This window comes from Penicillium canariense, assembly GCF_028826845.1.
Source record: "Penicillium canariense strain IBT 26290 chromosome Unknown utg000007l_segment0_segment0, whole genome shotgun sequence".
NCBI classification, from domain to species: Eukaryota; Fungi; Ascomycota; class Eurotiomycetes; order Eurotiales; family Aspergillaceae; genus Penicillium; species Penicillium canariense.
Genome location: NW_026622734.1, coordinates 2,073,837 through 2,099,291, shown reverse-complemented (window position 1 = coordinate 2,099,291; position 25,455 = coordinate 2,073,837). Strand labels below are relative to the sequence as shown.

Sequence of the window (25,455 nt, the reverse complement as noted above, 5' to 3'; positions counted from 1 at the left end):
ATTTAGGGCACCTTCAGAAGCAAAAAACGTCTAGGAGACCTGAGAGAATTCCAGGCCGGATATTGAATGACGAAGAACTTGGGACAAGGTGATGATCTTGGTGACTGCAGCTGGATGAAGCCGGGCCGGGGGGCCGATAGCAGATAAGGACGGAACGTATCGGCGCTAACCGATCGCGGTCCTCTACTCCACCACACCGAGAACCTCCCCGCTCCTCCATGCTGTGCGCGCACGGGGACCATGTCGAGCAAGGCCGCATTGAAAGCTGTCCGGACAGCTTTGGACGCAAAGGATTTTGAAGCTGCCGCCGAAAAAGCCAAGGCTTTAGTACAGCAAGACCCCAAGAATTACCATGCGTGAGTTTCGGATCCTTCCTTTCACCTCTCCGACCCAATCTAACATTCCCTCTCTCTTCCGACCAGAAACGTTTTCCTTGGTCTTGCGAATGCCAAATTGAACAAGAACGAGGCTGCAGAGGAAGCATACCTTACTGCGACGCAGATCAAGGATACTGACCGCACCGCTTGGCAGGGACTGATTAGCTTGTACGAGAAACAAGGCAGTTCCAAGCTGGATGCCTATCATGACGCTGTTCTCAAGCTCGGGAAAATATTTGCCGATAGGTACGGCGTGATGATTGTTTATGCGTTGCTTTGAAAGTCAGGAAATAGCTAATCAGATCTTTCTTTTCCAGTGACGAGCAGGAACGTTGTCAGGATCTTGTCGACAAATACACAAAGCTAGCCCGGAAAAGCAACGACAAAGCCAAATACAAGCATGCCCTTGAATTACAAATCCCGAGCTCTCCTCTTTACAGCTTTCTCGAAGGCCGGTTACCGCACCCATCCCTTACCTACCTCCGTCTGATTGAGATCACCGAGTCCGAGGAGAAAGAATACATCAACCGGGAAATTGGCGAACGAAGAACCCGTCTTGGTGCACGGAAAGAGAATGTCACGCTTGAGGTGAAACGTGACGCATTCAGACAGAGCAAGCTAGAAGACCTGTATCGGGGCCTTATCGACTGGACGACGGATGATGCTATCCGACGCCAGTACGAGGAGAAGCTCCTCGAGCGCGCGTGTGAGGAGCTTGAATTTCTCCCCGTGAGCAAGAAACCTGGCAAGAGGAAGGAGATTCTTCGCTCTGCACAGGATATGGTCATTATCAAGCATCCCTTTGAACTCGCCTGGAACATTGTGCTTGAGTGGAAGGATATCGAAGACTACTCCCAATGGGACGTGGGTGTGTTGCGCGAATTCGTCGAGTTTTTCCCCGACACTGGATTGGCCAAGGTCCTTATGGGCTTTCTTACCAGCGAACTGTCTCCATTTCCCCAGGTAGACTCAGACGATGACAAAAACACCACAGCCATTGGCAAAGACACGGAGGCTACCGAGGCGACCGAGACGGGCGCCGCGGATCAGCTAATCTTGATGACCGAGGGCCTTGAAATGGCCCAGAAATCAGTTATCGCGCATCGGATCATGGCAGATCTCTATCTCCTCCTTGAAGAATATGAAAGCACCGTCGAGGTTGCCCGCAAGGGACTCCGGAATGTTGCAGACTTTGTTACGTACACCGGATGGAAATCCATCAACACAATGGATGCCTTGAATATCACGCTCGCCAATGCATTGATATTTTATCAATCTCCTCGGCATCACGCAGAAGCCAAGACGATCTTTGAGAGTATTCTCCAACAAAAGCCAACATCAACTATCTGTCTCCTGGGTATTGGTCTGATCCTAAAGGTTGACCAGGACTACGCAGATGCTGTCAACTTTTTAGAACGTGCCCTGGAGCGGGACTCTACTAACATCAAGATCCATAGTGAGCTATCCTGGTGCAAGGCACTGAACGGTGATCTGGAAACTGGACTTGATGGCCTTCGAAATGCTCTCGACCGCCTGAAGGTGGCGCAGCCTCACAACAAGGTGTTCAAAGCCGAAATCCTTTATCGGATTGGCTACTGCCAATGGGAGCTGGACCCGTCTCCAGCTGCACGCAAAGACCGCAATGGGGCATATGCGAGCTTCCTGGCGTCTATCAAGGCCAACATGAATTATGCCCCTGCATATACAAGCCTCGGCTTTTACTATGCGGACTACAAAAAAGATAAAACCAGAGCACGCAGGTGTTTCCACAAAGCATTTGAACTGTCATCATCGGAAACCGAAGCCGCGGAGCGTTTGGCTCGAGGGTTTGCGGACCAGAAAGAGTGGGATCTTGTCGAGGCCGTTTCACAGCGGGTTGTGGATTCGGGTAACGCCAAGCCTGCTCCAGGATCCAAGCGCAGAGGATACAGTTGGCCGTATGTGGCTCTCGGAACGGTCCAGATTAACAAGCAACAATACTCCAAGAGCATCGTGTCATTCCAAGCTGCACTGCGGATTAGTCCCGGTGATTATCATTCCTGGGTCGGCCTAGCGGAGAGCTACCACCACTCTGGTCGATACATTGCTGCAACGAAGGCTTTTGAGCATGCACGGGAAATGGAGTCTAATCTTTCGGGTGACGAAAAGGACCATGTCTGGTTTGCGCGATACATGATGGCCAACGTGAAGCGTGAACTTGGCCAGTACGACGACGCCATTGCTAGCTATGAGGATGTGTTGACCACTCGACCCAATGATATCGGTGTTACGGTAGCGCTCCTCCAGACATTGGCCGAGAGTTCGTGGAAGAGTCTGGATTCGGGTCTGTTCAACGACGCCGCTGAGCTTGCATGCAAAGCCATCCAAGTAGCCCAATCACTCGTGACTGTTCGGAACGACATTTTCAATCTGTGGAAGTCGGTTGGTGATGCCTGCTCCAATATGTCTTATATCAAAAAGAAGAGTGGAAAGCTATCAGTCGCGAACTGCAAAAATTTGCTGCTCGCGGGAGTTGATTCCGTTGCGCTCAATCTTATGACTGAGCTAGATGGAGTGGGCCAGTCCTGGCTAGATTCAAGCGATAGTGACGATTCCACCTCACCTGATTGTTGCATCTACATGTCTATTTTGGCATACAAACGTGCGATTCATGTTTCCATGCAAGATTCCCACGCTCAGGCTGTTGCATGGTACAACCTTGGCTGGGCTGAATACAGGGCATACCGAAGTGTGCAGGCTGGCTCCGGGTACAAGAGCACGAAGCCCCGGAAGTTCTTGAAGGCGGCAATGCGGTGCTTCAAGCGGGCTATTGAGCTGGAAGCTGGCAATTCCGAGTTCTGGAACTCGCTGGCCGTCGTTACTACAAGTATGAGCCCCAAGGTGGCCCAGCATGCATTCGTGCGAAGCCTGCATCTCAACGATCGCAGTGCACAAGTCTGGACCAACCTGGGTGCCCTGTATCTCCTGCACAATGACATTCAGCTTGCGAATGAAGCGTTCACGCGTGCCCAGTCAACCGATCCAGACTATGCGCAGGCATGGGTTGGCCAGGGCTTCCTTGCGCTTCTTTACGGAGATGCCAATGAGGCACGGGGTCTTTTCGAGCATGCATTTGATATTTCCAACTCCTCTGGCATGGTATCGAAGCGTCAATACACCCTCACTCTGTTTGACCACCTGCTTGCAGACCCCTCCGCATCGAATGAAGTTTCCCAGCTCATTCAACCATTCTTCGCTCTTCACCAGCTCTGTGCTCAAGACCCATGGGACCTGCCATTTATGCATCTGTCAGCTCTACTAGCAGAGAGAATGGGTGAAGTTGCGGATGCTGACGCCAGCCTGGAGGTCGTCTGTTCAGGAATGGAGGCCGAGTTCGAGGAAACCGAGTCACCTGCCTCGCTCTCGCGATTTGCACAGGCAAATGCAGACATGGCTCGAGTGCTCCTCGCGAATCACCAGTATGAGGAGGCCGCGGGGAGGGCGGAAACTGCACTCACACTGTCTGGGGAAGAGGACGCTGAGAAGTTTGATCCCGAGGCATGCAGCAAGCTTCGTCTGTCGGCGCACCTCACGGCTGGCCTGGCATACTACTTCACGAAGTCCATGGACCAAGCAATCGATATGTTCCGCGACGCTCTTCAGGAAGCCAACAACGCACCGGATGTTGTGTGCCTCCTCGCCCAAGTCCTGTGGGCGAAGGGTGGAGAGGAGGAACGATCTGTTGCTCGCCAGCAACTGTTTGATTGTGTTGAAAATCATCCCGAGCACATCGGCGCCGTGAGTCTTCTCGGAGCTATTGCACTTCTCGACAAAGACAAAGACGCTATCGAAGCCGTCGAGTCCGATCTCCATAACATGGTTACTCGCGACGACATCGACATCCATGACCGCGGCAAACTCCTGAAGCTTTTGGCTGCTATCTCAGCAATGGGCTTCACGGAAAACGCACACCTTCCCGAAGACATTCGTCAAATTGGCCAAGCTACCGCGGCTGTCATGCTTTCTCCAGGTCAGCCACAGGGTTGGATGGAGCTGTCCGCTGTTTCAGAAAGCCCGTACCCGGCAGAGATGTCTGTTCAGCGGGCTATCCGCAGCGTGCCCCCCTACAGCAACTTGGAGGCACCGGATCTTAGCCAGGCCTATGTCCAGACTGGCAAGGCCGGGGATGCGTTCAGAGCTATTATGGTTACGCCATGGAGGAGGGAAGGCTGGAATGAATTGGACCACTGTGTCTCCGGCCTGGTGGCATAAGGTCAACGTCACCAGGAGTATGAGAAATGCGAACGTGTTCGAGACATCTGTACCTGTTGATACCTTGTCGTGAGTGCATTGAATATAATATTGCATGCCTTTAATCTCCATTGCCCCTCGGGTCTGTAGAAAAGCTTTTCTATAACGAGTTTGGTTCATTCCTCATCGGCCATGGCGAATGGAGAAGGAAGAGTCACTGGAGGGGCGGATTCTGCTCATATGCTTCTACCAATCTCAATCTCGCTGGCGCCGGAACTATCATATGTCGTCATTCGTTTGATTTGCCTCCGCTTCCATAGAACCAATCTTTTGCAATAACCTGGCCTTCCTCCCCTCCCTCCAAGGCTTATCTAGGGCTTCAATTTTGCCGCCGAGCAGGGTGGCAGAGTCCGGGTTCATCAGCACCATGCCTCGCGCCACAGTCGCGTTGCGAAGCAGAAATTTTGAGCCGATAGACAGGTTCTCCAATGATATGCCCTCTATGCGCTGCATTTCAATTGCCATTGCTTTCGTCCCACCCGCATCTTGTAGAATTAATCGATGTGGTCCGTGCCCACTGCTCCCAGACGCACTGGAGGTTCCAACGGAGCTGTTGTTATTCGAGCTACCGTTTCCTGTCGCTTCATTGTCTTCGCCAACACTTATCGTGCGTATAATTTCTCGGCCTCGTATGGCTTCACCGCGCTCAACGCGTTCAATTGCTTCGACCTGGCTCCATAGACTCGTGCCGATATCTTCAATGTCAAGAACTTGAACGGGAATTGGGCCGGGAAGGCGCCTTTCTTGTACGTTCGGGTCCGATACATCCACTGGGAATACGGAGGTTGGATTTGTCGCCAGTGATTGTCGAATATCAGAGGCGAGAACGCGAAATAGAGCTGTCTTTGTGAGTGCGGAAGCGGGGATGTTGCGTTGTGAGGAAGCCAGGAACGTGTTGAGCCATGAGGAGGAGACACAAAGGGATTTAGCAGCCAGTATCTGGGCAGCGATCTGTTCTGCGTTGGCCATTATGCATCCAAGTTTTGGTAAAGCCGGGAACAAGGTAAGCAGGCAAATGTTAGAGGCGAAAGAACCTTGAACGAGGCTTGAAGCTCGAACGCGAAAGGAAGCCAGCACGGACCACCGCTTAAAGCCGTTGAGCCGGCTTCCGCGCCTCCGCCATTCGACTCTCCCCATCAACCACCACAATGTCCACGCTATCTTCTCCCCGGCCATCCATTGCCTCTTCGCGCGCCCATTCTCCGACCCCGGCGTCTTCCAGACCATCTCTTGATGCGCTGAACACTAATGTCCCCGGCGGGCTGAGCGCCTCCTCAACGCCATCCACCGCACGAGCAGTCTCCCCGAACCCACGCCGCAACCGTTCCGCCCTGCGCGACTATTACAATCTCAAGCCCCCCGGCGCTGACTCTGGCAATCCCGGTGGAAGCTATCGATCTCGCAGCGTGCCGCGAAACACCGATGCAGGTGACATCTCCAATCCCTCTACGCTGGCATCAGGGACCGAGCTAGACAATGCGGACTTCGACCCGCAACGCTACGTCGACCACCTCCTATCTACGTCCTCCCTCTCTACGATCCTAAAAGCTGAGAACACCTTGGTTGGAGATATCCGTACTCTTGATGGTGAACGGAAAGCGCTGGTTTACGACAATTACTCCAAGCTGATTCGCGCTGTCGAGACAATTGGCAAGATGCGAAAGAGTATGGACGAGCGCGGTGCCCCTTTGACTATGACCAAGACTCTGGGTCCAGCTATTGCGTTTGTTGCTGAGACTGCGAGCGGATTGATCAAGGAGGGCGAGGAGCAAAGGCGGCGGATCAAAGAGGAAAGGGGGGCAGTGAGCCCGCCCAGAATAACAAGGCGGAGAAAGAGACAGTGAGATGGGTTCTTGCCGCACCGGAGCGCCTGGAGAAGCTTCTATCAGAAGAGAAGCAGGCCGATGCGGAGGCCGATTGGGAGGAGGTCCAAAAATTGCTCGACGCTTGGGGTCAGGTCAAAGGTGTTGCCGAGGTGCGGACGGCTTGCGAGAAGATTATGAACAAGCCCAACAACGACGACTGAGCTCGCTTTTTTACACCCCTCTTTTTCTAGAGGCAATGAGCTTCTCTGACTCCTCGTCATCCCCCAACATTACTGTCAGTCCCGAGCAACATTGCGGCAGGAAGCGCCTGCCAAGCCAATGATCGCGAGCTGCTAATTCCTCAACCGATCAGGGCTGCTCCCAGAAGACCCTGCTCGGCTCACGCTCACCATGACTAGATTAACGATCTGTGGACACGATACTCGCATTGAGTACATTCCCCTTCCGCTATGCGAGAGCTTGGTGGCTCTTCTGCGACAGGTGAACATGTACATATAGATAGATACCCCAATTTGTTAATGTCCGACTTATCATGGATTATCATGGATCATCTCATCATTAATCGTAGGAACTGTCTCTGCCTACCAATTCCAATCTCAAAACTTTCCGGTCAGCACATCCCGGCTCGAGAACAAGCTCGCCTTGAGTCCGTAGTCATTCTTGGATTTGATATCCAGATAGGTGTAAGCATCGCACTTGTAGTAAATCGGCCGCGACTGCGCATTCACGAGTCCACTATCAACCAATGTCCTCAACACCCGCGTCACATCCTCCTTGTCACTAAAATCCTCCGTGTAGACGCAGACCAGCCGCGGCTGACCGGACCCATCATCCGTCGCAACCTTGGCAGATTCCCCCAGCTCACCCCTGTCAAGAGCTGTAACGACAGTCTTCCAAACCGAGTCCACATGGTCCACCGTGGGGAAGAACATCCACTTGCCAGCTATCACACCAGTCTCTCTAGCCAAGGCAAAGATATTCTGTTCCAGCATGCGACGCAGCGGGTTTAGTTTGCGAGTGAGTACAGCGGTGGTTTTTGCGCCGGACTTGTCGTGTGCGGCGCGGAGAGCGGCGGCCTCTTCCTCGTAGCCGTGGAGGAGCTCGTTGCCTTTTCTTAACAGCGTCGCAACGTCGCCCGCTTTCGCTTGAGGCTGCCTTTTGCACATCCAGATCCAGGGACCAGCTTGGGAGACAGAGGTTTTTGATGGAGGAAGGCGAGACAGGAATGCAGGTATGGACTCTTTAGGTCCCCGTTTCTCTACTGGCTGGTGTGTCGATGGCCCGTCTTCGTCTTCCTGCTTCATAGACAACCCGATTTCGCTTTTGATGCGCGGGGGTGGCGCACTTAGTTCATATTGAACTGTTGAGAGCAGTCTAGGATGTATTTCTGCCCAGAATAGTTCAGGGTCACAGGTGACTGCTCGCTCTTCGAGGCGTGCTTGTTCATTTTCATCGCCTAGGATGGGTTAGAGATGTTTTGGAAGTTGGGGGCTTGGAGGCGCTGGTTATGTGGACTTGCCGTAAAAGCTAGAATCGTCCGAGAATACCTCTTCAAGATTTGTCCTTGCCGAGGCCATTGTTTTCCCTTTCCGAGTGGGATGTGTTGAAGCACGAAAAAGTTGTGATATGGACTGAGGGGCGTAGCGGATAAGAACTACAGCCAGTGTGGGGAAGCTATGTCATTGCCCCGTTCCGGTTCTCTATACTAAATCATACCTGTCCGTATAATTGGCCAATACAATAATGCCAGAAATTGACTTGCCTCGCTTATCGCGCTAGTAAAGAGATGAAAACAGTAAATGGACAGCAAGACTTCCACCTTCAAGGTCTGCCTTCGCTTTTTTTGTCTTTCTATGTCGATGTATTATTCCCTCAGAGACGTCATACACATTCCCACTTAGTTCATAATGTGATTAAATAGAAATTGCTAGAATCTTCCATTAAGTACCAGCAATGCCTGGCCAGACCTTTTCCTCGGATCCGGTCACATCAGCTTTCACGAGATGGTCATCTGAAATGCCTCCGGGGCGTGACATCACACACAGGCTAGGATGGACGGCTAAACTATAGTCAGATCACGCGTAAATGGATGGGAGGAGCGTCTAGCTCATATGCACCTTTGCAGCTTTCATGGTCTACAGCTAGATTTCGAGCCACTCGACTGCCAATATCACCACCTTGAGCAACATAGCCACCTCAAATCCGAGATGCTTGATCAACTGATCCAGCACTCGAGCAAGATCTATGATATCAAATTTCTGGGACAGAGGAGGGCCCGCGGAGAAAGTGCAACCCGGCAGAGAAGGAACAAATAAGTGATTCGGGAGGGTATTTGGAGTGTACTGCTGGCCAATGATATCGTTAATTGGAAGGAACTCCCAGAACTTAGGAATATTCATATCGCCCAAGCCATCGCCCCAAGTATAACCCATAAAACACTAATTAAACTTATTCCTCCGGCAGAGAGGCTAGCACCTCCACTAACTCCACGACTTTCACAAAAATATCCCGTCTCGGCGGCAAGGTCTTCCTCAGATTGGGGTAGGCGACCCAATTTCTGCAACTGGTCGAAGGGCGCACAATCGAGATGAGATTTATTCGCAGGTGTAATGCTGAAATAACTTAGGCTGGAAGGGCTAGCTGTATCGTTTAATGAGCCATTTTGTTGAGCCACAAATGTGTCGCTGTTTGTAAGTTAGCAAAACCTCACTGTTCTTTCCATATGGAAGGCCGATGGGGACTTAGACTGGGCGTACAAAAATGAATTTGCAATGATAGCATTGTAGATGCTAATAGACGAGACATTGGTAGGCCAGAACCAATTTTGAACACGATTCCCTTGGTTGTCGAGCCCATATATTGAGGAAAAATTGAGCTGTGGGCTCCAATCGATATTGAGCTTGAAACCACCGGTCCAGTTGACGGCCTTAGCCGGAAGACGAAGCTCCATCTCGCTATTGTACGCCTCTTCCCTAACTGATAGCTCTCGTAGATCATCAAATGGAACATCAATCTGCGAGATTCCATTGCCAGGTCGGATGTCAACGCTATCCGCTGTGAGTATGTTCAAATGTGAGCTGCGCTGTAGTCCTGTCAGGTTAAACAATTGAACAGCCCCTAGCGACATATTTGTGGCTGACGAGCCACCCAGAATCACAGTCAGATTCGAAGACACATATAGCCGACTCGCTGATCTGAACCCAACGGTCACATTCTTCACATTTGGTAGTCCATAAATATCTGCCCCAGAAGTTAGATTTAGCGGGTTGTTGAACAGACTGTCGATCGAGTCCAGGCTATTATCATAGACCCATAAACCAGTGGCATGGCTCAGTTTGGTATGGCGCAAAGTAGCGAGGTTTGTGCCCCCGATAGTGAGTTGACTGACATACTCCAGACTAGTAATGTCTAGATATGTGAAGTTGGCTGCGCCCAATCCCATGGAGAAGCTTCGAAGCACAGTGGCTAAATTTGGCATAGTGAAATTCTGTAGGCCCGAAACATCGATGCTCTCGTCAAAGGTAACGGAGCCTCCGACTTCTTTCAATGTCAAACTAGAGACGGTGAACGGCACCTCTGTAACCCCGACGTCTGAAATATCAATGCCGGAGTCGTGATTGAGATTCCCCGTAATGGTCTCGATACCATCGAGGTTGATGTATATTGAACTTGCAGTCTGGGGGAAAGGGCCGAGAGTCAAATCTCCCGTAATCACTCGACAGGTTTCTCGTAGGGTTTTGGCGCCGCTTTCGGATGTGATTGAGATTGTGCTGCAGTTCGCGGCCAAGCCTTCTATGAAAGCATTATTATCATGATTTTGACATAATTCTAATGACCTAAAACACAGGGCCAAGGCCTAGCTCACGCGTGGTAAATAGAACAAGCCCCAGTATAAGGGCCTGATCAAGTCGCACGATCATACTGGATGTCCCTGAGGCAGGAACTCTTCTAAGGAAGGAACGAAGCATGAATCCCGAATTCAATTATGGCTTATGAGTAACTAAGCTATAGCCCCTGAGTTTCTAGCAGATTTCTCTAGACATGGGGTCTCTTTCAGCTGACGAGGCTATAGAGGCTAAGCCCAAATAGATTAGCCATCACTTCGCTTAGCCTCTTGGCGCTATTGGATCACAGCACGCGTTTACACTTAAACTAGGCTAAGCCGGACTTGGTGAAGGATTGGACCTTTACAATAATCCTATGTAATGTCCAGTTCTGCCGTTGATATCCATTTCAATCCTCGACCCACAAATCTTTCTACTACCATATCAGTGGACCCCTACGTCGCAGGTGGAGGCATACATAGTGCTTCTATTATAGGCCCTACCTATAGTAGCCGATAGTAGGCACGACTGACGAGGGAATCTCTACGGACAACAACAGCTTTCTCTAGCGTACTTCCCGCCTGAATAGGTCACCCTAACATTTATAGTAGATGCGATAAACTACAGTATCATTTCTTACCAACGATCAGTCTAAAAGGTAAATGATGGTATGCATTGTAAGAATATACGTGTATAGTAGGCGTGGATCAAGCCAGTTCCTTAGATCTACCCCGCCCTTTCTAAAGCCCTACCGGAACAAGGAGATAATAATAGAGTTTCTGATAACTAAAGCCTTAGCAATCCGGATAGAGCATAAAGACTAAAGTTATAAGCACCAAGGCGGTAAGCAATTGCGAAGTGGTTTGTGACAACAGTCAGACTATATCTCCTCAACCGTCAGGCCTGCGTGCCGAAAGTGACCTTCAGCACTTTCCCCTCTTACACACTACTCGAGAAAGTGATTAAATCCTTGATCAGGATTCTGTTCGTATGTCTGCCAATGCCGCCGAATGTACGCGTGTATATAAATAGGTAATTTGCCTAGTGGGGACCAACCCGTTCGCCTAAAGCCTATCCTTTTATTATATCTAGATTTATCCACATATACAAGGCGGTACGAATAGAAATCCGAGATAAAATGAAAATGTTTATATTATAGATCTAGATTGCGCTCTTTAGCCTTGACTCGCTTTTGACCAGCCTTCGGATACTAGGGCGCGGCTGATGCTGGATTTAGTTGCCCGAATATTGAATTTCTCCCATAGGAAGGTCCCCTTCTTAAGGTACAGGGTGGGTTTTACGAGCAGATGATCACAGAGGGCTTCTACCATAACTAGATTAAAGATTAATACTTCGTGGTCTACTACCTTTGTTCGGGGGTACTTTGACGCTGCCAAACTTTCGTATATTGGAAGAGATTCTCAGACTTGCTACAGCCAGTAGCCTGGGCCATCTACGATATAGATAATTCTCCACTGCGGATTATGTCATGAATGAGCTCATGCTTCGAAGGGGCTGCGTTAGGCGCCATCTTTGTATGCCCGCTTGTCATTGATGTTCAGATCTCCACGTACCAATCAGGAGACGGTGGTGTTCGTGGTGGGGCACCGAGGATACTCCGGATAAACCTCTAAAATAGACTAGCGTCTCTTGGCGGTTGCTGGAGAAAGAATTGAAGAGTGTAGGTGGTGACACCAGTTGCGGGACGTACTGTGAGGATCTCAAATCAAAACTTAAATTTGTTATTTGAGACGCATCAAAAATTGGCAGTGTTGCATGTTTGACGGGCGAACAATCAGACTACTCTACATAGAGTCAACATATAGCTCGCGCCCATTTCACCATCGACCCCACCAACTCCAAAGGCGAATTAGCACCCTGAATGCTATCTTCGCATGCAGGAGCCCTTCTCATCCAAAATGACAGAAATTCAACGTCCAAAGTCTGCAACAACGGTTTTTCTAGACCAGCCGCCCAGCTGTCTCGAATTCTGCCCCGAAATTCCCGATCACTTCGTCGTGGGCACGTACCTCCTCTCAGAAACCAAGAACGAAGAGGATGAGATCGAACAAACGAAAACCGGCAGCGTGCAGCTGTGGAAATTAGATCCTGCCACAAACAATTTGTGAGTCGGCAAGCACTGGCATTAGCCCAATGCTCCATGCACCCTCCCGCGTGGGATCAAATTGCTAACAGCCTTCTGCAGATCATTGGTACAAAGAGTGTCGCTTCCATATGCAGTCTTTGATTTGCACTTCCACCCCAGAGACAAAAGCAAATTTGCCATCGCAAGCAGTACGGGGTGCGTGGCTCTATTCAGTGTCTCTGCTACGCAGCCAAGCATTCATCACTTATGGACAAAGCAAGTCCATGACGACCCTTCGATCCCGGCGCTTTTTCTTGCCTGGGCTTCACAGGACTGGTTCTCCCAAACTGGCGCCGATGGGTTCGCAGTGACCTTTTCAGACAGTCGGACAGCCATCTTCGGTACAACCGGCGATATCGCAGATGACAACGCAATTACCGAATGGAGGTCGTTCGAAGCGAGACAGATGATTGAAGTCTGGTTTGTGGCGTTGGCTGCGGTGAAATTGTCCGAGAATGAAGATACGATCCCATTCATATTCACTGGAAACGACTTCGGATCTCTTCATACGCACCGACTTGCATCACACAACCACAACGAGCAGGATCATGATGAGCCGCTCGCAAATACACTCCTTGATCACGACGATCGAGCCCGTCACCACACCGCGGGCGTTACATCTATATTACCCCTCCCAGTACCACTAATGGATGATGCTCCCATTCTATTGACCGGTAGCTACGACGAAGGGCTGCGTGTATACCACGCCACTCGGCGCGGTGAAGTCCTTGCTGAGCAGCGTCTTGATGGCGGTGTCTGGCGGTTGCAGCTGCTCAGATCGGAGGTATCTGGCCCACAGCGACAATTTTGGGTTTTAGCAAGCTGCATGCATGCTGGCACAAGAGTTGTCAAGGTCACTCAAGAGCAACAGGACCAGGGCGCGGAATGGGGAATTGAGGTGTTGGTAGAGTTTACTGAGCATGAGAGCATGAACTATGCGAGTGACGTGTGGAAGGGCTCGGGCTCGGTATCATCTGAGCTGCTCTGCGTTTCGAGTAGCTTCTACGATCGCCGCCTTTGCATTTGGCGGGCGACTGTATAACTCAAGGTCTACGAGGGTCTGATATCTGATAGCAGAGCCAAAACAAAGACTTCCGGGCATTATTCTTTCCGTGAACACGCTAGATCAAACCATAATGCAGTATACGAGTACATCCGGACCCGAGAACCAGTGATCAAGATCCACGATAAGGAAAAGTAACCATTCATGTCCAGTGGTGAAATAGCCACCATCTCAAGCGTATGCCATTAAACAATCGTCTCCAGCTCCCGAGCGTAGCCTAGTGTGTTCTCGATAACAGTGCCGCTGGCCACCAAGATGTCCTTCTCGGACCTCGTGGCCGCCTCGGGCTCAACGGGGAAGTATATCCGTCCATCACGAAGAATCCAACCACGCTGCTGAGCAAACTCAATCACTGCACCCTCGGATTCCAAAAAGAGGAGGTTCTTGGCGTTGGAGATGGGGAGGGAAGGATAGGCCTTCTCGGAGCAGTCTGCGATCTCGCTGCGAATCGTGCCGATAAGGACCTGAAGAATGCGAATTAGCCACGATCATAGGAACAGCAGTCATAGTCATTCAAAAAGTTGCGTCACGTACGTTTGAGAACAGCCCAAAGTCCTCGGATGGCACACGCTCCGATTTCGTCTCCCGCCACACCTTATCATAGCTGCCCTCCATCAAGTTCCGCTCAAGCTCAACAGGGTATTTGATATAGGGATCATCCTCAATGCGACCGCCCTTCAAGCTAGCCTCCTCGACCAACCCCTCCAGCACAGTGTGGAAATTAGCGCTGTCGCCCATGCTAAGCAGAAGCAGCAAGTACAGTCCTGTGATCTTGCGGCGCTGGCTGGTGCTGAAATCGACCTCAGGGGAGCTCTGTCCGGGCACACCGGCATGGCGCTCCAGGTCGTAGAATGGCTGAAGCTGCTGATAGTATCTTGTGAAGGTCTGCGCGTCGGTTTGCCGGATCGACGCGAGGGCACCGAGCTCGAGGACTTGCCGGGCGAGGGCGACGAGCTGGGGTGTTGTGGAGGGGGTCGGGATCAGGGCATTTTGCATGAGGAGGGCACGCTTGGCTTGACTCAGGAGGTTGTTGGCGGCATCCAGCTGTTTGCGCTCCAGAGCATTTTGGAGCTCTTGAACAAGGGACTTGAGGTCCGACATGATGGGTGGCGCTGTGAGAAGACGGGTATTAGGTAGGCCAGAAAGAGGCCACGCACACAGATGAAATAGATGACTGCAATAGCAAAGATGAAGGTGTTAAAGAGTGCTGGCTTGGTTGATGAGAGTTGGCGGAACGTTCGCCATGACGGAGCTGCTGCCGTGGGCGGTCAGCTTCAAGCGCCACGTGACCTCAAATTGTGGGTAAATAATGGACGGAGTTGAGCAGTTGTACGTTGCCATATCTGGACATTTTGTTTTTTTACTTTCCCTCTGGATAAACGATTGCTATCTTACCCCCCATTTATTCGCGATCTACTATGGCACCTCCTTATTGAAAACCACGTATTTTGTCCACGCCAATTCATCACTTGACAAAGCCAACTGGGCTAAATTCGGAAACCAAGGCGTCCCTAGTCCTGTCACGGGGTCCCACCCTTTCGTGGCATTCCAACTTGCATCTTGGATGAATACTCCCTTGGCACCAGAATCACTGGCTCCATTACATCCTCGGGAACCACCGTCCACAATATCAGTAAACCCCGATCTGCCGAGGCCATATAACCAGGGATTTAAAAAACCCATCCGCGGCTTGCCATTTGCAAGGCGAACCGCATTTAATTGAGAAACTATGCCCGCAAAAACAGGCCCCGAGGCGCTGTAAATCGTTAGCATATAGCTTGGATTGGTCGGTCAAAGTAACGAACCTGGTGCCGCTTATTTTCAAATAGGTCTCGTGGTCTCGAATGATGAAGCTCTTTGCTTGGGCGGCAACGTCCGGGATACCTCTACCATGACGATTGAAAAGACCGCTCCATTGATCGTTTAGTTGATCAAGATAACCGTCCACTGCCCGGTCCTGGTATTCTGGACGAGAAAACAGGTCGGAGAACCCACCACTAGAGAAATCGATGGCGCTTTCGGGCTTGATTCCTTCAACTCCTCCGACTGAGGTAACAAATGGACAAGAAGCCGGGAAGATTGCCTGGAATCTTGCCCGGCCACTTCCATCGTTACTGAGACATGAGTCTCCAACGCCAGAGTCTCCGCTACTGAAAATGACTGATACACCCCGGGCACCGAGTTGCGCGAACAAATTGCAGACGGATTTTGCATATGATGCAGGTACAGTCTGTTCCGACTCACCATACGACGTGGAGAGTACAGTTGGGAGCTTGTCATCCGGAAGACCGATGAGGTAGTGAAGTTGCTCGAGAAAAGGCTCATATTCCGAGTCATTCGGCTTCAACTGCTCCGAGTCAGGAACCCAAGATGCCCGACCTCCAACTGTATAAAATGTTACCAAGGCATTGTAGGCCAAGGAAGCTGAATACTGTATATCCAGACTTGCTTCCGTGCTGCTAACAGGAGAGTCCTCCGGGTTAACGCCGCCGTTGATGGCAACCACATCGAAATTGGCGTCTGGTGTGTCTGGAGAGAACCGCCGCATGAAGTGATGGAAATCACCATGGCGGGCATACTGATCCAGGAATCCTGACACCCCTAACCGATTCCGCGGATCAGGCTTTGATCTCTTATTATGGAGACCATATAATTCTCGAAGGCAGTGAGGTCTGATGGCAATGCCACAGTCCGCAGTCAGATCTTCCGGCGTGGCAACAATTGGCTGGTCAATAGGCAGACCGCTATGTGAAGCAAGTCTTCCAAATCTGGTCGTTGGCTGAATAAGATGGATATGCGGGTGAATCTCACTGGGTAAAGAGTATTCAAGAGTCCTGATGAGCGTCGTTTGGCTGGCATCGTGGTGATAGTAGAAGAATTGTGTATTCAGTAGTTGCTCAGCTTGGGATATAGAAGCCGTGAAACTGATCCAGTTGCCGTAAAGTTTGATAGAGTCGTTGAAAACATGGGAGTACAACCAAGTGAAGACTTGCTCGGAGACAGTAGGGAACGGGCGCAAAAGGTCTTCCACCTGCTCACGCTTCATATGTTGCCCATATTTCGGATGACCTGGGGTCGAGAGATCCATGACCTCTTTCTCTAGGCTTATAATGTTTGGCACCCCTAGCTCAAGCCGAAATTGCATGAGTGTTGATGACGGAGGCTTGTTTCTTTTTGACCAACCATCGGGCACATTCTCTAGTTGCTCGACAATCTCGTAGCAAAATCCAAGTGTCAGAAGCAGCAGATTCAGCCATACTGCAAGGTTTCGACATTCTAATCGCGCCGAATTCTTTCCCATAGTTCAATTTCTCGACGCTGAGTTGCAAATGATAGTCAACAGTTGATCACCGTCCCATATCGGTGAAACGCCGGGCTTGAAGTTTCAGAATGGCTATCGCTGCTACAGTCCGGATTGGAATTCCCGTATCATCTCAGATGGAGTGGACTGGGATATGCCGAGAAAGCTGTATCAAATATATAATTGTGGATTTCTCACGTGTGCGTCAAGATGAAGATGAAATTGGATCGCATCGGTCGACCTGAGCAAAAGCAACCAATACAGGAATCATGAGTTGGAAATGTGCGAATTCAAATCAGGGCTAACTCAAAGCAGGCTTCAATAGAAAAAGTGGGCAAAGACATTGGATTTGACCAGTCCCGAGTTTCTTTGTTTGGACCCCCTGAATCCCCAGCCGGACCACCCCAACCCCAAAATTTGGCTCTGGATATTTCCTAGGCCCAAGCTTGAAGTAATTCAACCTGATTACTGAGGAAGGTCATACTTGGAAATACCTAATGATTCCTGTCAGGCCGGCCTCCTCCTCGACAGCTGAGGAATTTTGGGAAACTGCAATGTTCGATTACCACGAGATTATTCTTAATTATGCCTTATGCATCATAATAAACTTGAATGATTGAAAGGTTGGATTCTCACTAGTCAAGGCAATAAAGAAGTAGAAACTCTGTTAATGACTGCCCCAGGCATGCATATTGATGCCTTGTGGCCTGAGGAATTACGGCGGATCATCACAAGCTCCGATATCCGGCAATGCGGGATGATCGACGTCACCGCGAATGAAGTGGAGGAACTACCCTGAAGCTGTGTACTCCACAGTCAAGCAACATTGCTTGTTCTATCTACGGTGAAGCTGCAGAAGAGCCTAGTGTGGTGCTGTGTTGCTGCCGAACACTGAGGAGTTGATAGCTTCGCGAGCTGCTGTGTTCGGAGCTTTCCCAAACCCCGCTTGTGCGTGGAGATTGTCGATTTAAAAGCTCCTGGCTGGGCCACGCCCTATTCTGCACGTACCTCGCCTCACGTTGATCTGGTGAAGGACTTGATCTTTCACCTTTGAGGAGCAGTCCCTTCAACAGGCTCCTCGCTGACTTGTTGTGCACTGTGAGGTGGTATGATCCGCTTGAGATCGTATCGACGTCATTCCTACAGGGCATCACCCGCGTGATATCCTCTCCGCGCCCGAGCGTCCCCACGCCCCCGTCCTCAACTACCCTGCCGAAGCTATTACTTCCCCATCATGGCTGAGTTGGAGCCACAGCAAATTCGACGACAGTCGGCTGATAACCAGACCGTCTCGAAGTCCGACATCCCGTTGAAGGAACGATTCTTCCGCTATTTCCAATATGAAATCACTGGTACTGCTCCATTTCAATAGCACCTGGCAGGTTTAGGAGAAACGAAGAACCCACGATTGCTAATACTCAATTTCTAGCTCTGCAACAGCAGATGGATCGCCTCGCCGATACCTCGCTTGTAGGTGGTGAGCGAGCTGATGCGACGGATCACTGTCTGGCCGGGATCGTGCGGCTGTCAGGTGAGGTCAAAGATTCGGCCAGTTACATTCCTACCTATGACCAGAGAGTCTACGCAGAGGTATGACAAGAAATAGGCCCTCGGGATGTTCAGTGTTGATACTTGCATTATAGGCGATCAAGGCCTTACAGGAGAAGTTGAGCGAAACCCGTGCAGCATTTGAACCCCGATCCAAATTCAGTTTCAAGACGAAGAAGAACCCATCGGCTATATCTTTATCTGATGCTGCTACCCTTGCTGCCGAAGGCCGCCGTAGTATTCCTGGGTATCGCTCGCCCGGTGCGTCGTCAGTCGGCTCTTCGGCCAACCAGACCCCGAACTACCCCTCAACTCCATTGAACGAGCCGGATAAGCAGCATCAGGAGAGGCCAGAGATAACACCAACTTCTTTCCCGGTATCTTCTGCTGGTGAAATGGAATTGAAATTGCCAATGCAGACAAAGGCACCACAATCGTTTGCCGCCCGAGGCATTTCCAATGTGTCTGTTGACAACCATTATGGCCTTCACATCATGCTGCCTGCTTCGGGCTCTACGTCCAATGTCCCGGCCTCAATCACCTCTCTAGAGCACTGCATTGTGCACATGTCTATCCCAACCGCCAACGGCAAGCCCTTTGCTAGCTTGACGGTAAAGAGCATCTCGGAAAGCTTATTGATCTGCGGTCAGGTTAACGGGCCAGCACACATTACCGATGTGGATCACAGTGTGATTGTTGTCTCTTGCCGACAATTCCGCATGCACAACTGCACCAACGTCGACGTCTACCTCAGTTGCTCAAGTAATCCCATCATCGAGGACTGCTCCAATATCCGGTTCACCCGGATACCGAAGGCTTATGTATGTTTACACCCTGGTGTTCCTGCTTCAGTCACGTATACTTATCGACCCACTCTAGGCCTTGAACCACGACCGCCCCGACCACGAAGATCGCTGGAGCCAAGTTGAGGATTTCAAATGGATCAAGCCGGAGCCCAGCCCCAACTGGAGCCTTCTGGACCAGAGCGATGCAGTTCCGGAGGAAGTATGGGCAGAGATTGTTCCCGGCGGGCCGGGTTGGTCACTCGACGACATCTTGCATGCCATCCGGCTGGTGTAAGGCTAAGGTAGTGGCTTTTCTGGGTTCACTTACCCTGGCACCTGGCGTTTCATGTATCCGAAATCAAAACAGGGATGTGGCGTACGATCATTCAAACCTATCTTAGTTCTCTGATTAGGTATTTTCTGTTCATCCTTTTACACGCAATATGTTACATTTACTTCTACTTCCACAGTTTGTCCTATTATAGGCGATAGCTCTAGGCTGTCTTTCCAACACAAAGTAGGCGGGATATCGCCAAGGCCATCAATAAATGTGCTCGACGAATCAAGGAAGCTATTTTGGGGGTAATGGGCTTATTTATGGCACCATGAAAGCTATATGCAAGAGAAAGTAATATGTCCAGTAACGACCTATCCCATATGCCATCTCATCACGGTCGTGGAATAATAATACAGCACGTCAATCCATATCTTACGCCAGCTTCGAATCGCGCGAATTGCTATTCCTATTTATGAAAAGCTCGTTTAGTGAATGATGTTCCACAATTCAAGAGTTCGTAGTTTCATTTCTCAAAGAGGGCCACGGATATACATGAAAAGAGTACAGTCCAAGAAGTATGTACAACCCACACAGGCGCCGAGATAAAAAAAAAATATCAATGCAACAATGGATCAAACGCTTACATCTGCTTGAAGTATTCATCAAAGTTATCCTCGGCAACCTTCGTGCAGTCGAAGCCGTAGATCTCCCGCTGGACATCCGCATCGGCCCACTTGTCTGGAACAGGGCCCTTGCCCTGGCGAAGAGCGGCGAACTGGCGGTCGCGCTCCTCCTTAGCGGCACCATCACCCAAATGCATGGCACGACCGGAGGCAGCGGCCATTTCGACCAGCGCCTCCGCGCGGCCCTTGCGAACCTTCTCGTAGACACGGAGAGCCTTGTTGATGGACTCGGGCGTGGTATCGGGCAGACGAGCGAGAACAACGGCAATCACAGCACCATCTTCAATGGCCTGGGCGGCACCCTGGGCCAGATGGGGCAGGGTGGGGTGGCAAGCATCGCCAACCAGGGCGACGTTGTCGTAGACCCAAGTGGGGAGAGGGTCGTGAACGCGCAGCTTCCACTCACAAACCTCGCCCTCGGGAACGTAGTCCAGCATGCGCTTGACCATGGGGCAGAAATCGCCAAAGAGTTCCAGCATGGCCTTCTTGGATCCCTTGGTAGTGTAGGTGGCATTGGTAGCAGCGGCGAAGTTGGTATCGGGCTGGGTGGTGGAGAGGTTGTAGATGGTATTGTTGGAGACCGCGTAGGCAATGATATGGCGCTTCGCACCAATCCAGCGGGTCACACGCGTGTTGTTAATGAGGGCCAAGAGCTCCGGGTCGTCCTTAATCTGGTCCTTGTGGATCATGATCCGGTAGGCGGCTTGGTTGGTATCCTTGACGCCGACGTTGACATTTAATCGCTTGAGCATCTCCATGCGGGCCAGACTCTTGATGCCATCGGCAGCGAGGAGAACATCACACTCCACCCTGAAGGGGGCCTTGCCCTCGTCGCGGGGCACGGCAGTGAAGGATGGCCGGGAGCCGAAATCGACATCCTCGGCCGTGATAGCGAAGTGGAACTTGATCGCCGGCTGCTGCTTGCATCCCTCGAACAGTCCGCCCGCCAGCGATGCGCGGTGGCCTACCATGTGCTTGTAGCCATAGGTCTTCTCAATGTAGTCCAGTTCCACGTGCGCAAGCTCCGTATCGGTTGCGCCCTCTGTGATAATTCGCGGTCAGAGATAAGCCTCTTCGATGCCATAGGAACAGTTCATTCGGGTGGATTGCATACCTCGGACAGACGTGTCTGAAATGTTAACCGCTTCGGCCTCGATACCGCGCCACACATCCAGACCATCGAGCACGCGGGCCATGTTTGGCGCCAGCTGAATACCCGCGCCAACGAAGCCGAGGTCGTGCGCATTCTCATACACATCAATGTTCTTGAACCCGCGCTTTGCCAGAGCAAGGGCAGTGGTCAAACCACCCATGCCGGCGCCAATAATGGCGATTTGCAAGTCCTGTGGGACCTTGGCCATTGTGTCGGATTTTAGCGGAGATATGTTGGGGGTGGTTGTGGAGGAAAAGGCGGGAGAAGAGAGGAGAGGGAGAATAGTGTCTTAAGGTGACAAAGAGAAGATTCCAGCTCAGTAAAAGGTCTGGAATAAAGCGGCGATGTGCGATTCTTTAAATTTCCCATTCCTTTCCCCCCGAGCGCCTGTGCCGTCGCATCTCAACGTGCTGCCTCAGCATGACATGGCGGGAGAGATTTTTCCCGCTTCTCCCACAGCTCCCCACACGTCCGCGCTGGAGGGGCGTTGCGAACGACCGCCACTGGATCGTCCATCGGCGCCCGGTTGGAAAATTACCCGCTTTGGCCCAGCGTGCTTGCGCGGAGGCCACAAGGGAGAAATCATTATCAACACGGCGATTCGTTCGCACTTGCAGCAGTCCTCGAACCCCCAACCAATCGGTGACGAGGATGTGCAGCTATATAACCGCTCTACGGAAGAATCCTGAGTGGTTCAAATTAGCGGTCCATCTGTGATCTCATGAGAGAGAACGGATCTGAATAGCTGCCCGCCAAGCTATACCAGCAAATGCTGGACGGGGCAAATCTTGCTCCATGACGCTTCCCGCGCACCTTTGCCCCGCTCCCCGGACGCTTCCCCACATTTCGCTGCTCTCCGGACTTGACGCGGAGTAAGTCTGTTTCCTGTTCCCAGCACAAACTGCCGAGGTGTAACGGTGTTGCCGGTCTGCTCCCCACGCCCGCTCGATGGTATTCGACTGGGGTCCAGTGCACACTACCAAAGAAACACTGCGGGTTTTTGGAGAAATCCACCTCACGGCCCAGGCGGCACTGTCATTCAGATGTCTTCAATGCGGGGCTGGCAGGCTTTTCCGGGCTAGTGTTTCTACCACGCCAGGGAAAAAGGATATCCGTATTCCCGAGATCCCCTGAGCTGACGATCAGAGTAAAGTTGTGCTGGAAGGACTCACGGAGTTTGGAGCCAACGAGGTTCACCCCTCCTGGAATATCAAGTTCTTGATCGCGGCACCAGGAGGGGTTCAAACCTCATGTAGTCCTTCGGCTATTAATAGAATTTTAACACCATTCCGGCCGTCACTGCGAGACGAACCTTATTGTCCCTTTCAGGCCACCTGCTCTGCGCGGATTCGACGAGCTACTGTACGACTCCTGGATTCATGGACACAACACCGATTGCAAGCAACTAGACATAAGTTGATTTCTCAACCCATTGTTGAAATTCTCAAGCTTCACGCTTTACATATAATAGGTACAGAAGAATATATGCCCACAATAAAAAGAAAAAACGGGAACTCCGCATGTTCGGTCGTTGCTTGTGTTAGCTTGACAGCCAAGCCACAGCAGCAGAACTCTCCAGACACATCAACAGAGAACCCATAGAAGCGAATGGTGCCCTTCAAGGGTAGTATACCAGGTCATTTAGAGGGAGGTGACGGGGACGACGCTGCCGACGGTGGTGGTCAGGCCCTGCAGACCGAGCGTGGCCAGCAGGCCGGTGGCAGTGCCCTCGACCTTGACGAGGAGAGCGGAGGTTCCGTCCTCGCCGAGGACACCGAAGAGCTGGGTGGGGTCTGCGGCGACGTTCTGGGCAGCAGCAGCGAGGCCGGAGACAGCAGGGACCTGGGCGACGACGGTGCCAACGGTGCCCTGGATGGAGGCCAGGTTGAGGCCGCCGAGAAGGCCGAGAACGGTAGGCTCAACCTGAACGAGGAGGTTGTTGCCGTTCAGGTCAGTGATGCTCATGACGTCGGAGAGGGGGTCGCGCTTCAGGTTGCCAGAGACAGCACCCTCAATAGTGCCAACCAGGGAACCAACGAGCGAGCCAACCTCAGGCAGACCAAGACCGGACAGGAGACCCTCGACGGTGGAGGTGAGCTTGACGAGAGCGACGGAGCCCTCACCGGTAGCAACGGTCAGGAGACCGCCAGTGGCGCCGTTCAGGTTCAGATCGCCAACCGTAGGGGCGACCTGGATAATCTGGCCAACGGACTCGGTGACGCTGCCGAGGTTGAGGCCAGAGAGGAGGCTGGCAACGGTAGGCTCGAGCTCGACCAGGACACTCTTGGAAGCTTGGTCGGTGACGGTCAGGACGCTGTGGACCTGGCTGGTGGCCTGGCTGGTCATCTTGGAGGTGCCAACGCTGGGGATAGCAGAGGCAGAGGGAATACAGGTCGGAATGCCTGAGGGGATGGTGACGCCGGCGGGGAGGACACCGGAGGGCAAGCAGGAGGGAATGCCCGAGGGGAGGACGCCAGAAGCACCACCGGGGATGATGCGGGTGGGAAGCGCGGCGACGGTGGATGCCAGGATGGCAGCGGAAATGGCGAAAGTCTTCATCTTGATGGTTTGAGAGAGTGACTGGTGCTTGAAAAGCAGTAAAGAGTGGACGGTATAGAACCGGAAAAGGAATGGATAGGGGTGAGGAATGGAAAACGAGAAGAGCTTCTTGGGAGAGTAAAGGAAAGAATCTCAAAAGTCACCTGGCAATGGCTGCCCTTTATACAAAGTAGCCCGTCCATCATCTCTCAGGGAGTACGGAGACAGCCAGTCCTTTGATTCATTCCGTCCATCAACGTGTACCTGAGTTCCAGGGTTCACCCCACATCTGCCAGACAAGGCAACAGGAATGACGGGACCCACCGAGGGGTGGGCAAGCAGCGGTCCAATATCGACAAGGAGTGAGGGGCCAGGCGTCCTATCAAATCAACCGATATGAATCTAATTCCTGAAAGGAAGGTAGAACAGTCGATGCAGGGAGAATTAGGGCCCGCAAAAGTCTCCTTATCCTCTCATAAGCTTCGTTGGGTGCTCATCGTCATTAGCCACTCCGCAGATCTTTTCAGCTCCGCTGTTGGACCTGAAAGTTGCGGGCAAATCCACTTTCCACACGAGTAACGGCTTTGGAGAAAGCTGTCAACTGTCAGCTGTCAGACAGAGGATCAGTGGACTGATGCCTGCCGTCTTCCAGCGACATGGTCTGACTGAAGACTGAAGACGCTGAGTGAATAAGGTGATGACGCATCATTCCCTCGTGGAAGCCACGAGGCGCATATTTGCCACATGGTTCACACTAGGAACACCCGAGGCGCCCAGGGGTTTGAGTCCAAGCACACCCCTTTGCTCTGAAATTGGCCCTTCACTCTATAGAATGCGTTCAGGCCTAGAGGATCAGCAGTGGCACCGCCCGACTCCACAGCTGTCACCAATGGGTGGGGAGGTTAGGAGGGGCAGTGTGCTAAGGACTCCAAGGATCTGCAGTGGTGTCCCGGTCCCAGCCACGGTCAACAGGAGCGTTGAACCCCACACGGGGGTTTATAGAGGGTTTAGGGTTGGATGGCATTAAGCCTTCATCACTAGGCAGTTGCTATTGTCAAATAGTCCCGCGAGTGGATCTGTAGCGGCTCACGCGGTGTCAGTGCGGTGGGGCCACGCTTGGCGCCACACCCGAAAGGGAGCCCCTGCTGGCGCTCGTAGGATGATCTGAATTCCAAAAGGCAGTAGCTAGCCCGGATTGCATCATAAACTGGAAGTTCTTCGGACCCCGAGCGCAGGCTTCATTTCCAGGAATTTGAGCTAGGCTCAGGGGTCCGTCCAGAAAGGTTCCTCGCGTCGTTGATTTTATCCCTCAGGGTAAACAACCCTCAGAATAGCCGAAACAACGTTGGATCTCTCTCCACCTCCGAGACTCCGAGAACGTTAAACGGGACAAAATAGTGGCACCCCTGACAATCCCCCATCTTGTGGGATCGCACAGGCTCGGTAGTCTGGAGAAATATCGGAAGCGCCTGTCCAATCCCTTGAAACACAGTTCGACGGATAACCTGGTCTGCGTGGGAGAAATTCCAAGTGTTCTACTTCCATGGAAGCTCAGGGGTGGCATGGCCATAAAACTATACTGCCTACCTTGCACTAGCGACGTGAATAGTTTCGGGGGACATCCGTAAGCAGTTAAGGTCTCAA

The 25,455-nt window shown here is 51.7% G+C and overlaps 11 protein-coding genes across 11 annotated transcripts; 4 read left to right on the top strand and 7 right to left on the bottom strand.

Annotated features, from left to right (window-relative positions):
* Positions 1 to 240: 240 nt before the first annotated feature.
* On the top strand, positions 241 to 4,628 carry N7482_009779 (SKI complex subunit tetratricopeptide repeat protein SKI3; the record flags this gene model as incomplete). Its single annotated transcript, XM_056691903.1, has 3 exons — positions 241 to 356; positions 423 to 623; positions 695 to 4,628. The coding sequence occupies 3 exons, from the start codon at positions 241 to 243 to the stop codon at positions 4,626 to 4,628; spliced, it is 4,251 nt and encodes a 1,416-aa protein (XP_056539609.1).
* A 258-nt stretch (positions 4,629 to 4,886) lies between these two features.
* N7482_009778 (OB fold domain-containing protein) lies at positions 4,887 to 5,636 on the bottom strand (the record flags this gene model as incomplete). Its single annotated transcript, XM_056691902.1, has 1 exon — positions 4,887 to 5,636. The coding sequence occupies one exon, from the start codon at positions 5,634 to 5,636 to the stop codon at positions 4,887 to 4,889; it is 750 nt and encodes a 249-aa protein (XP_056539608.1).
* A 179-nt stretch (positions 5,637 to 5,815) lies between these two features.
* On the top strand, positions 5,816 to 6,693 carry N7482_009777 (COG1/VPS51 family protein; the record flags this gene model as incomplete). The annotated part of the gene is given in 2 exon segments (XM_056691901.1): positions 5,816 to 6,469; positions 6,484 to 6,693. 2 exon segments carry the CDS (start codon positions 5,816 to 5,818, stop codon positions 6,691 to 6,693), a joined length of 864 nt encoding a protein of 287 aa, XP_056539607.1.
* A 396-nt stretch (positions 6,694 to 7,089) lies between these two features.
* On the bottom strand, positions 7,090 to 7,797 carry N7482_009776 (DUF1917 domain-containing protein; the record flags this gene model as incomplete). The annotated part of the gene is made up of 1 exon (XM_056691900.1): positions 7,090 to 7,797. One exon carries the CDS (start codon positions 7,795 to 7,797, stop codon positions 7,090 to 7,092), a length of 708 nt encoding a protein of 235 aa, XP_056539606.1.
* A 1,391-nt stretch (positions 7,798 to 9,188) lies between these two features.
* On the bottom strand, positions 9,189 to 10,413 carry N7482_009775 (uncharacterized protein; the record flags this gene model as incomplete). The annotated part of the gene is made up of 2 exons (XM_056691899.1): positions 9,189 to 10,285; positions 10,359 to 10,413. The coding sequence occupies 2 exons, from the start codon at positions 10,411 to 10,413 to the stop codon at positions 9,189 to 9,191; spliced, it is 1,152 nt and encodes a 383-aa protein (XP_056539605.1).
* A 1,823-nt stretch (positions 10,414 to 12,236) lies between these two features.
* Positions 12,237 to 13,505, top strand: N7482_009774 (uncharacterized protein; the record flags this gene model as incomplete). The annotated part of the gene is made up of 2 exons (XM_056691898.1): positions 12,237 to 12,442; positions 12,524 to 13,505. 2 exons carry the CDS (start codon positions 12,237 to 12,239, stop codon positions 13,503 to 13,505), a joined length of 1,188 nt encoding a protein of 395 aa, XP_056539604.1.
* A 206-nt stretch (positions 13,506 to 13,711) lies between these two features.
* rpnL (proteasome regulatory particle lid subunit rpnL) lies at positions 13,712 to 14,627 on the bottom strand (the record flags this gene model as incomplete). Its single annotated transcript, XM_056691897.1, has 2 exons — positions 13,712 to 13,990; positions 14,061 to 14,627. 2 exons carry the CDS (start codon positions 14,625 to 14,627, stop codon positions 13,712 to 13,714), a joined length of 846 nt encoding a protein of 281 aa, XP_056539603.1.
* A 315-nt stretch (positions 14,628 to 14,942) lies between these two features.
* Positions 14,943 to 16,827, bottom strand: N7482_009772 (S53 family peptidase; the record flags this gene model as incomplete). Its single annotated transcript, XM_056691896.1, has 2 exons — positions 14,943 to 15,282; positions 15,332 to 16,827. 2 exons carry the CDS (start codon positions 16,825 to 16,827, stop codon positions 14,943 to 14,945), a joined length of 1,836 nt encoding a protein of 611 aa, XP_056539602.1.
* Positions 16,828 to 18,061: 1,234 nt separating this feature from the next.
* On the top strand, positions 18,062 to 19,455 carry N7482_009771 (putative tubulin-specific chaperone c; the record flags this gene model as incomplete). The annotated part of the gene is made up of 4 exons (XM_056691895.1): positions 18,062 to 18,179; positions 18,257 to 18,417; positions 18,471 to 19,196; positions 19,255 to 19,455. The coding sequence occupies 4 exons, from the start codon at positions 18,062 to 18,064 to the stop codon at positions 19,453 to 19,455; spliced, it is 1,206 nt and encodes a 401-aa protein (XP_056539601.1).
* A 622-nt stretch (positions 19,456 to 20,077) lies between these two features.
* N7482_009770 (putative monooxygenase) lies at positions 20,078 to 21,481 on the bottom strand (the record flags this gene model as incomplete). Its single annotated transcript, XM_056691894.1, has 2 exons — positions 20,078 to 21,162; positions 21,235 to 21,481. 2 exons carry the CDS (start codon positions 21,479 to 21,481, stop codon positions 20,078 to 20,080), a joined length of 1,332 nt encoding a protein of 443 aa, XP_056539600.1.
* A 1,433-nt stretch (positions 21,482 to 22,914) lies between these two features.
* Positions 22,915 to 23,832, bottom strand: N7482_009769 (uncharacterized protein; the record flags this gene model as incomplete). The annotated part of the gene is made up of 1 exon (XM_056691893.1): positions 22,915 to 23,832. The coding sequence occupies one exon, from the start codon at positions 23,830 to 23,832 to the stop codon at positions 22,915 to 22,917; it is 918 nt and encodes a 305-aa protein (XP_056539599.1).
* Positions 23,833 to 25,455: the final 1,623 nt, after the last annotated feature.